Here is a 16,718-nt window from a genome sequence, read left to right as displayed (position 1 = left end):
TCCTACCCCATCCTCTTCCTCTTCGACATTGCCGTTTGGAGCCGCCAAATTCATTTTATTGTTTCCGCATCTTTCTGGAAATTCCAAGGGATAAGCCTTTGTCCCATGCTTCGAAATGTCTTTTTTTTTTCTTCTTCTTATTTTTGATCTTGTACATTCGCTCTTTTTCTCTCTTCTTCCATGCTTCCTGGCAAAAGGTGCTCAAGGTACTCTTTTTAATAACCCCATTTTTCCCTGCCTCTCTTTTCTTCTCCTTTTTCTTCTCCATAGCATGGTCGCTGACTGTGTACCACTCAATTTCGCGCACTGGCGAGTTTTTTAAAGACTTTGGGTTTTTACCCTTTCCTTCTGCTCGTGCGCATGCCTGGCGAAGTTATTAAAAGACTTGCTGATGCATCATTTCTTTGGTTTTGCTTTGGTTGCCAGCTTACATTGAACTTTCTAGAAGTTCCAAAGTGATTACGGCGCATTTTGTATTAAAGATTTCTTTGATCCTATGACTCTCTTTTAGTTGTCTTCTTTTTTATGAGTATAGGAGGACTGTTATCTAGATCCGGCTCGAAGATTTTCAGTTTTGTTTTAGTGCCTTGGCTTGGTATACAAATGGGCATGGTTGCTGTTTTCTTAATTTTCTTTGCCGACGGGAAATGTGATTGTGGTGTTCAGCATGGGCCTTCTTGCCGTAGCCTTCGTGCTGTTTTTCTTTCATTAACTTTCCCAGACTGTTTTTTTTTTTTTTCTTTTTTCGGGCAGCATCTGGGAGCGTTTGAACATTATTATTTTCTTCTTTCGAATATGCATGCACTTTCTTAGTTTTCGCCGAGTGCGTAGTGCATGTGAAACGACTCCGATTCCTCGGCTCATTTTTAAAAAGGCGGTCCTATTCAGAGGACGTAGCGTGAACGCGAGGCGAGTCGTAAATGACGAGCTCAGCGCAGCGCTACTCATATTTTTCTTCTCGTCTGGCGTCCTCGCTCCGTTTCCTCTGACAAAATGATCCCGCGCAAACAGGTTCTCATAATTATTCTGCAAAGTCATTGCAGATCCTCGACTGTGGAGCCAAAGACAGCACGCGGCATGTTCTTAATTAGTGTACACTGCAACAGAGAAAAAAGGAGTCTTTTTTTTTTCTTCTTCTTCGTCATGCTTGCTACAGTCCGACACGCTTTTCCCTTTACCTTCTCTCCGCAGACTATGGCTGCCACCAAACGGAATGCCGCATTGACATCAGTTGTTCCCCGGACGCATCCCAACGACGAAGAACTGGTCAGTAAAGAAGGCTCTCATATAAAGCCTTTCGGCATCCCAAACTCCTTAGAACCCACGTGCAGTGCCTGACATCACGTGATCGCTTCAGAACTGCGTTGCGGCGAGAAGTTCGAGGTCATGGTATGGAAAACAGTGCGCTTTGATGTGAGGGCATTGCAGTCAGTAACAACATGAACGGATAAAGCTTGAGCGTTTCTTTGAGAAGGGTCACCCGAGAGCGGTCGCGCAGAGAACTTATTCGCCAGGTGTTTGGTCGATAATTACTGAGAAAAGTTACGCTTGCTCTATGTCCTTGCCACGGAATAGGCATGTTACTGAACCCTTTGCGCGCACGTTAAGCTGGTTTCTTTGTCGCCTTTATGGCCATGTAGCAAATTTTCACGAGAAGATAAATGGCATTATTTAAGCGTTGCTGCGCGACAGATGTGCATAGCGTTTCTGGAGTCGCGCAAGTAAAGCAAGTAGCGGTCATTCGCGAAAAGAAGTGTCTGCGCCCGAGGAAAATATCAGCGGGCATAGGTTCTAAGGGTTGTATTGCAGGGCTGTAGCAATATACGGGTCTTTTACCTCGGCTCTGTCACCTCGAGGATCACTTGAACACGTGTTTAGAAGCATGTACAGTGCTGCGTAAGGCACGAATATGCAGCAATCAACTTGTCTTCTTCGCTCGTATAGTGACCAAACTGGGCTGGATAGACGGCAACGCACGGTTTTAGGATCTGCGTGGCAGGATTGTTAAGAAGTTTAGTTTGGTGTGACATCCGGGTTTAACATCCGAAAACGACTCGGGGCGGGTAGTGGTAACTCGTTAGCGCATGCCTGTGCACTGCCCCGCGGCTATATGAAGGCTGTACAGCTTTCTCGGAAATTTCGTAGGTTGGAGAAGATTTGTCTAGATGCGGGCATCGAACCCGCCCTGACCGTGTCAAACTGCTAGCAGGTGATGGGGAGATTCCGACTAACAACTCAGAAGGATTGGTGACGACCCGGTGATGGCGCGTGTCCGCAGAAAACGCACGTGTACAAGAAGACGCTGCAGGCGCTCATCTACCCGATCTCGAGCACGACGCCGCACAACTTCCAGTCGTGGACGGCCACGTCGCCCACCTATTGCTACGAGTGCGAGGGCCTGCTCTGGGGCATCACCAACCAGGGGCTGCGCTGCACCGAGTGCGGCGTCAAGTGCCACGAAAAGTGCCGGGACCTGCTCAACGCCGACTGCCTGCAGAGTGAGCACACCCGTTTGTCTGTCCGCGGTTGAACCGACTGTCGGAACCGCGGCTCTCACTGAAAACAGAAATGAAGGTGCATTGCTTGCACGGCTTGCTGAATGCACTCAGTATTTGGAATAAGTATAACTCTGAGAGCAATCAGAGGTGTCTTGTTTTGTTTTCGTGAGCAGGAGGTACGATTGATCTTTTTTTCTGGCTGTCATTTTAAACCGCGGCTAGTTATTAACGTTAGCACCGCAAGGTAAAGCAGTTACTCCTGATATTGCTCTTGGTTCCGCGAGAAGCTTCAAGACCCGTCGTTTGAGCAATACAGTGAAACTATTCTCTCCGTATTAAATAGGCCTCACTTTCTACCATCGATAAATTGACTGAAATTCTGCTCTACATTTCACCTCGGCATCCAACACCCGCCGAGATCATTTCACAAGTTCCGTTTTCGATAATTAGAATTGTCGCGCCTTTTGTCATCTTTCACTCTTGGGAAGGTAGTTCTTATCAGTGTAAAGGTCCCCTTGGTTAGCTTCCAAGGTCGGGTCGCAAGTGTAGTTATCCAATTGCAGCGGGCCTTTTGAAGCTAATTTTCCCGCAAAAGAACTCGCTCTCTTAACTGGCGTAAAGGTTTGTGCAGCAGAAGTTTGTGTGCGAATTGTGATCCCTACGCAGCCTTTTACAGCGCTCTGGCATTGCTAAGACGTGCTTATAAGTTCGGTCACTGAATGATGCAGCTTCCCAGCTATTCACTTTCCCACAAGGAGCTAGACACTAATGCATATATACGTTGTAGCCACTGGTTAACTTAATTAGACAACCTTTCAAGTGCTCAACGCGAGCCGAACTGTAATAAGCACAAGATAACTTCATTTTTTCAGCCTGATCTCTACTTGGAAAGCTGGGATCTCCCAGCCTTGGTTGCGGCGGCCACCCAGAATCTGATTGACTCGCGGTCACCGCGCTCGCGGTCTTCCGCACGCACCTGTTCCACCCCCCCCCCCCCCCCGTTCTCTCTCTCTCTCCCTCCCTCATCAGTGTCCCACTAGCTTGTATGTGTCGGCTCTACAAATCATTCGGCATCGAAATCATTACGTTCCCACTTATTTCCCGTTATCGACAGCTTTAACGGACTCTGTTTCGTTTTTCTTGCACTGCATGAATCCGGGAAGGCCTCGCAGAGTGCTAGCAGTGCTCCGGCGGCCACATCTGTCGCTCCGGTCCTTACTTGGCAGGTTGGCTTGCGTTGACGCTGCTTCTCCCTTTTCCCCTCCTTATTCGGCGTTCAATCATCGCCGCGTTCCTTCCTAATTTGCGCTGGTCTCTTGTCGCCGGTCGATCGAATCGCGGTTCTCTCCGCGGCTGCTTGTTCATTTCCCGCTATCTCGAGGTCACCTTTGCGGCCAGGCCGGCATCTTCACTCCTTATCCTCTCTCTCTCTCTCTCTCTCTCTCTCTCTCTCTCTCTCTCTCTCTCTCTCTCTCTCTCTCTCTCTCTCGTGCTCCCCCATCTCTCCCTGCAGCGATATACGCGCGAGAGCTGTACGCTTCTCGCTTACCACCGCTGGCGCATTGTTTACCTGTTTCGTTGCCACGGCACCGTGACATTGCGTGGGGTTCCAATACTTTATTTCGTTACGCCCTTTGGCTGCCTCTTATCTTAACGGCTCAAAGCTGCAAAGGGCATGGGTTTCTGGGGCCCCGATAATCGCTTCATGGACCCCCATTTGAGGAACACTGCTCTGGAGGGATTGGGTGAATCAAGGAGTCCTTCTTGCCTGTAAAGGGTGCACCACCTCAAGGGCAGTATGTATGCAGGGAAGCCACTTCTTGCTTCACAACAGATATGGACGTAGGCATCAAGTGGACACACACGGCGGTGTAGAAAGTAGTTTTTTATTGTGCCTTTGCTACGAGAGCTGAATCTTGCATGGGTAGAAGGCGCTTTCATTCATATTTCATAAAGTAATTACAGCACAACAAATTGATACACTTCATGCTTTATCTATATCTTTTGCACTGTTTGTCATGCATGGAGAGCAGCCTGTCCACATTTTACCGCTATAGTCTGCATTTGTGAGCGATATTGAAGCCACACACGCAGTGCTGCAAGGGCACTTAATGACTGCAGTAGTATTATGCATCACATCTCTGTCTTCTGTGCGCTTTCGTTTTTGTTATAGACCGGGCTCTGTTTACAATAGGTTTAATTTGGGCTACAGGTTTAGCTGATCCTGGTCACCTGGGCTTTAGGAATTGCCATCAACACCAAAGGGATCTGTAGTGAATATAGTTGCTTTCTTTTGCTCTGTCAATATTAAATTTCTGTTGGCAAACTAACTTTGAGAAAATATAAAGGATAGAGCCTCAGTATAGTTTCTACTACATAGCTAAACAGAAATATTGAAAATTTATATTTTGTAATCTTCATTTGTGAAGAGAAGGGTAAATCAAAGATTGTCAAAAACAGCATTGATGCTGAAAAACCTTGCTTCTTCTTTCTTTACATTGTTTGTGTTACAAACCATTGCACCAGAGTATATTGTGGAACTACCGGAGCCAAGCAATTCTGCATGTATTTTTCTTTTTTTTCCTCTGTCTTGCTCTGTCTCTCCCTTTGCCTTTGAATCCAAGGTCCGTATTCCAAGTTTGCATCGTTATCGAAGTGTCGCTATCTCACGTGACCTCGAGTCATCTAATTGGTCGAAACACCGGAACCGAGTGTTGCCACTACGGAAATGGAAGAGGTGACAACATCATGTTCCGGCGTTTCGACTAATCAGATGACTCGAGGTCGTGGAGATAGCGACACTTTCGATAACGACGCGAACTCGGAATACGGGCCCAAATGGTAAGCAGTCTTACTTATGTGCGCTAACCCTTACTTTTTAAATTGCAGGGGCAGCGGAAAAAAGCAGCAAACATGGGGCCGAAGACAAAGCTAACAACATAATTATGGCAATGAAGGAGAGGATGAAGATAAGGGAGCGCGATAAGCCAGAAATCTTCGAATTGATCAGGTATGTGGTTTTGTCAAGGCTTAATGCAGATGTGATTGCTCCTTGCAAATGCTGTACTTTCAGAGTACAAAAATCTGCTGTAGTAACATTACTTTCTTGTCTATTCACTAACACTACTAGCAAATGTGCATGCTTAACAACTAAAACTCTGCCATCTTTGCTTTTGTTTTTTTCCTTGCAAATGATGCATTTGGAAGAGGGGAGTGGTCGTTGAAAAGAGGGCAAGATGCAGTATATTGGGTAACAATGGTTGAATGGAAGTTTTTCTGATGGTGTTTAGAGCTTGTGACAATGGAGTTGGTTATGGACGCATATACATTGGGTAGTTTATTGTAAATGGTTGCCAGAAGCCTTGAGACCCCATGTAGAATATTCGCTCTAAGGCACTTTATCAGTTTTTAGAAAAATGGGATGACTTTTGTGCTTTAGTATTTTTGTATGTGAAAAGTGCAAATACAAAACAGGATTGCAAAAACTGTAATAGGTTCATATTAATACCTAGTGCATTCAAGGAATTCTCTGCTGCTGCTGTAGTTTGATAAGAAACAGCTGAAATAGTATTTCGGTTTCCTTCATTTAGTGTGTGTGTTCTTAACGACAGCATATAGTGATTGCGTTATAAAGCCAAAGATGCTTGTAATGTTAGCTCCCTATTGTGCATTGCTTCTGCTCAGGTGTGCACCTGTTTAAAACATAGTCAGTCTTGCAGTTCTGCTGTGCAGCTTAATATTTGTCAGTTAATTTAGAGCTTGCACAGAATCTCTTTATTTCTGATGCCTTGTTTATTGGCGCTGATTTAGGAGTGTGCAATGCATTTACATTAACAGAAAGTTTCATTAATTTTTGCCCACGTCTTGCTCGCAAGTTTTATCGCTTTGTTGTGTTGTTTTTCAATGGCAGAAAGGATCTGACAGGCTCTTTACATGTTTATCTTATGCACAAGGCATTCTTGCTGTAGAATGGAAATATACTTCCTTCACTTTATAATTTATATGCAGTGTTTACTCGTGTAATGAACCCACTAGCATAATGCACCCACCTCTCTCTTTTGCTGCTAAGAACTTAGAAAAAGATGCAGACTTTATCGATAGGCGTTGAAATGCAAGAGTATAAGCTGTTATCCATCGCAATCTCATTTCGCATAGATCTTGTCGAGACTAATCGTTTGATACCACCCTCATGTGTGTACGACCAGTGGCTCGCCAGATACGCACCCCTCTGCAAACGCGAATTTTGGCCATTTTGTACCCCCAAAGGTCGATGGTGCGACTCCCCAATCAAAATGAGAGTAGATTTAGAATTGCAGTTTTACGCTTATGAACCCGGCTAATCGTTAGACACCACTTCGGTCTCTCTACCACCATCGATAGGGTCACAATTTTAGTGTAATGACATATTTATATTAATATATAAATTTGAGCGCGTCACCGATCGACGTTGGATTGAAGAGCTTTAGCTGTCCAAAGCTGTCCCCGGGTGGTAGGCACGTTTGAGTTTCACTCCTAGGTCTTAAATTCGTGTATAAACATGTTGAGCAAGTAACGACGATTCGTTTCATATCACCCGCGCCCTCCTGACTGCTACTGGTTCGCCCGCGATATCTGGCTCAGTGGTTAAGGCGCTCAGCTACTGAACCGGAGCACCTTGGTTCGATCCCGACCGTGGTGGCCGCGTTTCGATGGAGGCGAAACGCAAAGGCGTCCGTGTGCTTTGCGATGTCAGTTGTTGTTGCGACTAAAGGAAGAAGGAAAAAAAAATTCACGAGCCTGCTACTGGCTCTGCAGCTGAGCCACCTCCGCTGCCTCATGCGGACAGAAGAGAAAATAGAAAAGAAAAAGAAAAGGTGGAGAAAGACGCGTGTCGCAACAGCCGTCGTCCACCACCGAAACGGTAGTGGGTGCGATGACGGCCTATAACAGATAAAAATATGATAGCAGGCTAGCCCCCTCCGCAAGCGGCAGTGACCTACCAGTCCCAGCCCCGTGGGGCTAGGAGCAACCACCAATCACGATGTTAGTGCACATTAAAGATCCCAAGTGGTCGAAATTATTCCTGAGCCCTCCACTACCGCTTTGACTTCCACCTCCCTCTCTTCCTTTACGGTGTCCGTCGAGAAATGTACCTGGGTTCTAACCCGACCTCGACATCCGTGTGCTGTGCGATGTCAGCGCACAAGATCCCCCAGGTGGTCGAAATTACTCTGCAGCCCTCCACTACGGCTCCTCTTTCTCTCTTTCCACTTTCACTCCCACCTTCCTCCCTTCCCTTACGGCGCGGTTGAGGCGTCCACAGAGCAAGTGTGACAGATACTGTGCCTTCCCCTTCCCGTGAACCAATTATTATTATTATTATTATTATTATTATTATTATTATTATTATTATTATTATTATTAGGTACTTACTAAGCACTGGTGGTAACTATAGGTAAAAAGCGTGTTTTCCTCCCCTCTGTGTCAGAGAGATAAATGTATAGACTGTTTCTTCTGACTTCGATTTTTCTTGGAAAAAAAAAAAAAACAGTGGCTTCATTACACGAGTAAATACGATATAGCTCTTGGTTTGAGCAGGCATTTACCCATGGTAGTTCCTTCATTGTGACATTGTTATGCAAATGGCAATCATTGGAAAAAGTGTGTATTCTTTATTTGTATTGTTTTTCAGTGAGCAAGTTTTGACTCTCAAATCTGTGTACACAGACAATTTGTTACATTTCTGGATTATCTATATTTTCATTCACTTGTAGCGAGCAGTGTTGTGGCCCATATAGATGCGAGTCATCTGATATGAGAGACCCTGTACCGAACAACACTATTTCTACTATGCAGGGTTACTGGGTTGTTTTATGTGCACTGTGAGTGAAGCTATGTGACAGTTTTTTATGAAGGTTAGCTTAGTGTCCCGAGATTTAGTAAGACAGCCTTCTCCCCCATGTATTACCCTATAAGAGCAGAGTTTTTATTATATGAATGAACTGACGTGAACGTATCTAAGCAGCCCTCTTTTTCTGGTCGCAGCTTCAAAAACGGGTTCACCTTGTTCAGATATAGTATTTGTTCTATCTTTATTTAAAGGGCTTTTTGGTGTTTACAGTTGTTCAATTGTTCAATTGAGCACATATGTCAGCCCTGGTGAGGAACTGACATGTGATAAAATGGTGGCTGGTGTTGTGCGCGTATGATGAGTGGGCACGTGTGTGTGAACTTTGCCAACATTTTAGGGCCGTATTTGGCGTGGATGTTAAGAGCCACACGGGTCATCAGAGGGCAGTCAAGCAGAGCGTGCTTGACGGAACCTCCAAGTGGTCAGCTAAAATAGCCATCACCGGTAGGTCCAACACACTAGCGCCTGGTGGTCAAAGTGCTTTCGTAGCGTTGATGCTTTAACCTGTAATAGTGGTGCAACACTTGATGCCCTAGCTGGGATGAGATGGTGCAGCAGTATTCTTTCACTGTGCATTCTTGCAAAATGTTGTGTACTTCACCACACAGAAAAAAGATGCGGTTGATAATGCAAGATAAGTTGTGTGCAACACCTAATTATGAAGGGATAAGAGAAGAGGTTTTTAGGCTCATGACACCGGCATGTAAACTTATTAGGTTACTAAAAACTGACAAAAAGTGTGCTGTCCATTCACCTTATGGTGTGTGATATATCGCCTAGGGTTTTTTTGCATTGTTCCGCTGACCTTTAGTTGTTCTTCGCAGCATCTTTCAGAACTAAGTGTCAATGTGCTCGGTGCACACTAAATGTAGCCACATGCACTCACAAAACTGTGCACATGTTTGCTAAAGAGAAACCATCGCTGGACAGAAGGACCTATTCGTGGAACGGTGTGATTCCAAGGCAAAAGCCCGTTCTCAGCTGATGTACACATCGCTGGTGTGGAGGACACGAACCCGTCGCCTCTCTTCCCTGCTTGCCAAGAGCAACGTGGTGTGTGTGTGGTGGTTGTGGTGGTGTGAAGTTGCTGTGCTTTGCGTCGGTGTTGACAAGCAACCCCCTCCCCCTCCACACCTGCTATCGTGCCCCACTTCTTGCTGTGCTTTATTTTTGTTAAATGTTTCAAACCTACCTGTATGTTTTCTTTTTGTTTGCGCGTGTGGTTGTCTGATGACCTACGTTATGTCTTCGTGCCAAATTTTTCTTGTGCACACTCTCATTTTTTATATGTTCCATGGAAAATAATTATTCTCTATGCAATGCTGCATCAAGTGTGCAACTACTGTCGCTCAAGGGTTGCATTGCGTTGCTGGGCGAGAGGTCCTGTTTCCAAGCATGCTCAAAGATCAGTACACTATGTCAATGTGAAAGCATATTAACTTGTTTGAAAACTATTGTCTACGTGGAAAAAATATTCTAAAAATTTTGCTTCTTCTGTGGCGAGACCAAAGTGGTTGTACTATGAAGGAAGGGGGGAACACATGCAAAAGAAAAGTACTACTCATCAGAATGTGAGCCACGAGTTGTATCTGTGGGTTGTTTTTTTTCCAGTGCCATAAATTAGCCAGACCTTGATTGGCCGTTCATCTCCCAAGGTTCATACTTTTCGGTACTTCAGTGTATCCTGCTAAGTAATACAGCGCAAAGAAACTGAGGAAAATATAATGTTGGGTGCCTAAATGCATTACAGTAATGTTTGCAATTCTAACTGCAATTCCACTCCTTTATGAGAGCGGGAAGACAGGGCTGCAGATCAGAAAGCACAGTTTCCTCAGACCTCGGCAGCCGCCGGTAGCTGCAGCAGTCGAGAGCCAACCTCTGCTGTTATTGCAGGCTGACTTTCTCGATTGACGCCGACACTCACATTGACGCCCTCCAACAAGCTGAAGAGTCCATCTTCGAGGGCACGTCGAAGTGGTCGTGCAAAATTGCCATCACAGGTACCAGCGCCATGCCAGCCTCCTGTCACGTTGGCCAGATTGATGTCTACTTTCTATTCCATTTTTTTTTTTACTCAAAACCCTTCTTATATTTAGCTTCCTACTTCTTTTTGCGCATTAATTTATGACCTGCTGCATAATGTTTTCTTTTATGTTCTCGTTACGTTTTTGTTCTTGAGTTTTGAATCATTCCTCATTAGCCAATTCATATGCAAGGACTGTGCTTAGGCTGGTCATGGCTGGTTCTGGCTGACTGGTGCATTGCTCTTGGGAGTCTAGTATTGTGTGTCTGATTGTACCAAGCTGACAGCTTGCAAGTTTAATTCTTGATTTATTGCTTGAGTTTACTGCTTGATTAAGGCATAATTTTCACTAAAGTTCCTTTACTAAGGTATTGCAGTTTATGCCACCTGCACAGCTTCCTGTAGCTTTTTTTTTTTCTGTTTTGTGTGAAAGACTGCTAAGTGCAGTTGGGTTGTTTTCTACGTTATTTTCATCATTAGAGTTATCTTTAGTGTAATACTGCAGGCAGATTTGTGCTGAGTGATTGTTAACATGATTTTTCAGACACATAATACTCGGACTCAGTTGCAAGCTTAGTTCTAGATGCAGGCTGTGCTTTTCGTTCGCCTTAAGGCGTGCTTGTCATCCAGCCTGAAGTTACGTCTTCTAAGTACTGAAGTTTTTATTGCATTTCATAGCTGAAGCCACTCCATCTAGCAGCACTAGTAGAAGCTGACCCCTAGAGGCATGGGTTTTACCTTCCACATCACACGTGGGCACCCCTCCATCTTTCCACTTGGAACAAGGTTTCTTTCTTGGTGTCACCGTCTGGGATGAACAGCTTGGAATAGCCGCGTTTTGCCACATAATGAAAATATAAGACAGAATGCAGTCATAAATATTTAATAAATTCTTATGCAGCAGCATAAAAATTATTTGCTTTACATCTACTTTAGATCATGCGGTGCGCATGTATTTTCTAGGTTTCCCTGCTAGTGGAATCTTAGGTCATATTTAGTTTTCTGTAGCATATATTGCTAGCACAGTATATGCTTACTGCTAGTGAAACATAACTGATCAGTTTCAATGGGTTGTATATGGGTTTTCATGTCGGCAAGTTATGCTACCTGATATTAGACAGAGCTGAGGCTTTTTACATGCTACCAGAGGCAGATAAAATTTTAAGTATCACTGAAATTTAAGCAGTACCACTTTTTGTGCTGGGTGCATGGTGGTGAAAAGAGGCTAAGCTGGCATCAGGACTTCACTTGAAAGTGGCAGCCTTAAAAGAGATGTGTGTTGAAGGGAGGGCTGCACATCATGCTGTCATAGTCTAGACCATGTCATTAGTGCAGTGAGCTCAACTGACGGTCTATTTGATTCTTGCCTTTGTGTAACACGATATGGAATAGACCACACTGGGTACATTTGATTTTCCAGTCCTGGCCTACTTGCAGATCAATCCCAGTTTCCGCTCTGGCAGGAAGTAGCGTTATGGTGCCATGACGTGGCAAGCTTCCACCATCATCTGCTTTGGGAAATGATGTAAACCATCAGTCACCGTGACACAGCTCTTTCGCAGCAACGCCACGCACATGCTTATCTCCTGATGTGTGTGTAATACTAAAGATAGGTAACAGAGGCATGAATCTGTCTATGCTTTTTGTGAATGGAGTGCGACATGCCTGAATGCATTTGACAGAACTCAGTTTCTTGTCATTGTGCTTGCAAAGTTCTTCCAGTGGCCCAGCTCACTGTGTTCGAAAGCAGATGAAAGCATTCGAAAAACATTTACGACATGCATTAGCTGCTCCAGCACACAGCAGTTCACTTGGGACGTTTACAGGCCTGCGTGCTGAACAGATTGTGAAACAGGTAAAGAACTTTTGGAAAGCATGAGCAAACAATGCTTGATCGAGGCTCTGGTCGCATCCGTGTGTAGTAAAATTCAAGACAAGAAAGCGAAGATGCAAGATTCGAACATTTTTCAGCTGCTTAGAGGCCACCTATGGAGCTCGTGTCATGGCCTAACACAAGATATTGTTGGCAAGAACATGAAAAGTGCACAGAATGCGCACTGAGTCTAAGTCAATATGGCTGCCGGTATGGCGCTACATTCCCAGGAACTGTACTGGTGGGCGGAGCTTCTGGGCTGCCCAAGAAAAACCGAATGCCGGATTTCTTTCAGCAGGTAGCCCAGAATTGAAAATCAAATGTACCCACTGTCGGGGGTAACTTTAATCACTTCAGTAGCACTGGCTTGGGCTTTTACAGCCTTGATCAAAAGCCTTCAGGCGATAGGGCTTGCGTTTGAGACCTACAATAGAAAAATTGGAGCACCCTTGACATACTGGAACTTTTGGTGCGTCATAGCCACTCAGCTACATGCCTCGGAAGCAACCCTTGTGAGCCGAAGACTTTTTACCGAGACTGTACCTTTTTGGACAACACTGGATTGCATTTTTCATTGCCGCCGGTACTGAATATGGTTACGTGCACGCATATCCACAATGTCTTTTTCACCGAGCTGAGAAGCGTGTTCCCGGTTTGTGCCATTTCTTCTCCCTTTCACTTACTGCTCTACTTGCTTTGCATGCCTGTTTCAAGTGCATGAAATGCAGCCTGCCAGTGCTGCTTGTGCATGCTGCCCATCCGGGTTTCAGTCGCATGCTTGCACTGTGTTGCCTGTCTTCCCAACAGTGTCCCACTGACATAACAACACTTTTACAGAGGACATTTTTTGAGGCAGGTTCACTGGTGTATTAAATCCTCTTGTGCACTGTGTCACTAGGACTTTCCTAATGTTCGTATTCTTTCTCAGTCGAAGGAGTTGCTGCTCATGCAAAAGACAGAATCTATACATTTAAATGGTCAGCCTTGTTTGCTACACCAACCAGCTGTGCCATGGGCACACAGTATTGGGCATTAGTAGAGATGTGCATAGTTATAACAGTGCATCCTCATATTTCTCTAGTTGTCTTCATAACAAAGTGTACTAGGAGTGTTTTCAGCTTGTTATACATGAAGCACTACTTTCTAAGTTATTAAAGGCTGTTTTTAAGAAGCTGCTTGGGACCTAGTTGCCAACTTGGAAAGATCATGTCAATAAGCAGCCACCTTAAAGGGTCACTGAGATCAACTCTGTCCATTTGCGGTACTCTGTGAAAATTTTTGTTCTGGCTCTTTCTGGCTACGTTGACATTTGTCCAACCATGAAAGATGAATTTATCACAGAGAGAATAAATTTTAATTTTTCTTCATGCCAGACAACTAAAACTCCTTAGATTCTCTGAAAAAGATGAGCTGCCACAATTTCAAGGCGTATAGGTTAACCTTAGTTTTCTGTGCCAAAATTTTTAACATATGCATCTTACTTGCGAGATTGGCTATGGCTAGTGATGCCTGTATATGTGGTTTCCTCTTTTTTTTTTTTCACATTTCCTAGATTGTTATAAAACTTCCGTTTTGGTGGGGGTGTCCTTGTTTTGAGATTAGAATGTGGCACCCTGTTGATAGAAGCCAATTTTTGTTTATCCTCAGTGTCCCTTTAAGCAATGGTCTGGTGTGCATATGCTGTTCTCTGTGGTAGGTTACGAGTCGATGTACAGCATATAAGCTGTGCACTATAAAACACATTCTCAAGAGCTTTTTTTTTTTTTTTCTCTCCTTTTTGTGTTTGCCATCTGCTTGGCTATTTTGTGCTGTTCTGTGGCCCTTTTACCCTACCTTTTCCCCTACGTAGGCTGCCAAAGTGCCGTCCTTCTGATTATAGGTATTCTTTCACCTTCCTGCTTTAATGAGGAGTAGCCTAACATAGTTGACTCCCCATATGTGACATAGGTAATGGCTGTTCTCTAGCATGAAATGCTATTAGCTGCCATTCGTAGCAAGCTCAGGCAAACATTATTATCCACGAACTGCAGCAAGGCAGAAGGAGAACAGGAAATTAATTTTCCGAAACTCTCTGTCCAGACAGTTGCCACACGCCAAATGGACTAGCAGTCGTGAGAAAAAGCGTGTAATACAGGCCTTTGAAGGCTCTGCGATTAAGGCGAAGATTGGGTTGCCAGCAGCAATTCTGTAGTACTGCGCATGCCACAATGATTGCGCCTCCTCATCGCTTGCAACTTGCAATGTCTGCTGACAGAAATTGACAGTTTGAGATTGTTTTTGTGTGAGCCTTCGCTTGAGGCTAACAACAGGTGGGGAGCTTCCGCGAAAAAGTGAGGGCAACAGAGAGAGAGGGAACATGCCTGAGTGGCGCTGCGGATATTTGAAGTTTTGTTTGGCTACAATGCAATGTCCCTGACTGATGGGCGTGTATAATACTTCTAGCTAGGTGTGGCGTAACCTGGACAAGACCTGTTTAATGAACAACACAGCTAGCACCATATATAACCCAACTTAGGTGCTGTGCTACCATAATACCATGAAGCATTTCATGCTTGCATCTGCCATTAATGACAAGAGAGATGGATTTTAGAATAAGAAAGCACTTACATATCATGTGCTCAAATTTTGTTTAGGCATTGTATGGACGTCAAACGATGCATTGAATATAACGATGGACTAATGCGGCACCATCACCTTCTTAATGTTTTCTATGGCGAACTAAACTGGTTATAACAATGCTTTCTAGCAAATTACTAGTTATAAAAACTAAATCTGGTCACCAGGAACCAACCATGTCAGTACACGTTATTATACACATACTAATAGCAATAAAAAGCATGTGTGGTTTTTACTAACAGTTTTTCAAATAAATGGTTAGATGGTGAGGCTTTCCCTCTCAGTTTTCTGATTGGGTTCTTATTCAGTTCACCACGACTATGATCAGCATCTGCACAGCAGGCTATCTGTTCCAAGCAGCGCTATCCTTTAGCAAAAAATTGATCTTCATAATTTGATGAGCTAAATAACTAGCTCATCTTTGTGGACAGCAACACTGTATTGTCATGACAGCTGGGGCTGGAAACTTGGCTTTTGCCTTGTGTTTAGCATACAATGAAATGAAAATTGGGAACCTACTAATGTGTTGTACTATAGGTCGTAGACGTATCACAATTTCTGATCTGAATACTGACATTGAAAGTAGCTTTGAGGTCACAGGAAAGATCATCATAGGATGTCTATGCAGCTGCCTTAATACATAAAGCAGCCTAATCTCTTTGCTATGTAAACATACATAGGCTGAAAGGAAATTGAACTCGGTCTCCAATACCTAGCAAACCTTGCTCATTTTAGTTCATCATAATTATCCTGCTTGAATTTCACAATTACAAAGGCATGTTTCAAAAAGAGATAGAGGGACCTTGTTGAGTAATTTTGCTTTGTTTCATGTGGTAGAGTTTTTGACTGACAAAAAGTTCATCTAAAATTTATCTGGTCAGGATATGTTTAGTAAAACATATTAAAGGAAGTGCCAGCCACAAAATAAAAAGATTGTGGAATTCTGGCTCTCATACAGCAGTCCTGTTTAAAATTAAGGATGGAGAGCAGGGGATGTGTTCTAAGTACACTTTAACAAACGGCGAAAGCTGTAGGCTGGCCAGAAGCATTTTTTCAGATAGTGAGCAGTGGCTCAAAATGAAGATGTGAATTTCAATTGCACGTGTGTGGCCATCAGGTCATTGAACGGGCACACGCAATGATCACCGATTTTGAGGGATGGTCACAAAATGTAACATATGACCACAATATACCATCTCTTCGAACATGTTTGACTAGCTACTTCATTCTCTTTTTCTTCACTGTTAACAAAGTCTGTCTATAAGAACTGAAGGATTGTCTCTTTCTTTTTCTTCTTTTTTTTTTTCTGTGGTTAGCATCTGTATTCATGTGTTTTATAGTTCTTTCCTTTTATTTACCTTCATTCTGTGAAGTAATATGTGCAGTAATTTTAAATAGTTAAAATAAACCTGTGGATAATAAGAGTTCATTACACTGGTCGTCGCGTATATTACTCAGGGTGAGTGCACTTTGGTCATGATTGAGAACCAAAATCTTTTTCCTTTCACAACAGTATCCGTATTGCCTCGCTTGTAACTTATCTTGGTGAGACATAACGAGAAAAGGAAGTTAAACGATGTGCAGTCACCACTGGAGATCAGCTGTAGCTCCGCACATCATGGTCAAGGTTTCAGTCCTCTCCAGTAGGGGCGTGTTATCTCTCCTACCTTCCTGCAATTGTTGCTACAGTCTGCAAATATTAGTAACATTATATTCCATCAAACATTGCTAAAAGCACAACTCATCCTCTGCTCTGCCCAGTTTTCTATCACTGCTGGCTTCTCTTGTACAGAAATGTGTGTTTGCAATGCTAACTGC

General features: G+C 43.9%; 1 protein-coding gene across 5 annotated transcripts in view; it reads left to right on the top strand.

The window, feature by feature from the left end:
• The window catches only part of LOC146197787 (protein unc-13 homolog B-like), a 363,959-nt gene that overhangs the window by 291,981 nt on the left and 55,260 nt on the right, over positions 1-16,718 (top strand). For 3 of the 5 annotated variants that reach the window (XM_084593022.1, XM_084593020.1, XM_084593023.1), the window contains exons 13-16: positions 1,192-1,266; positions 2,279-2,498; positions 5,388-5,508; positions 10,282-10,388. In XM_084593022.1, the coding sequence (XP_084449148.1) occupies positions 1,192-1,266; positions 2,279-2,498; positions 5,388-5,508; positions 10,282-10,388 (523 nt within the window). Of the gene's footprint in view, positions 1-1,191; positions 1,267-2,278; positions 2,499-5,387; positions 5,509-8,725; positions 8,833-10,281; positions 10,389-16,718 lie in introns of all 5 variants that reach the window. The other 2 variants (XM_084593024.1, XM_084593021.1) reach the window with 1 other exon arrangement.

This window comes from Amblyomma maculatum, chromosome 2, assembly GCF_055883805.1.
Source record: "Amblyomma maculatum isolate TAMU_Amacu chromosome 2, ASM5588380v1, whole genome shotgun sequence".
NCBI lineage: Eukaryota > Metazoa > Arthropoda > Arachnida > Ixodida > Ixodidae > Amblyomma > Amblyomma maculatum.
This window is presented reverse-complemented; position numbering and strand designations above follow the sequence as displayed.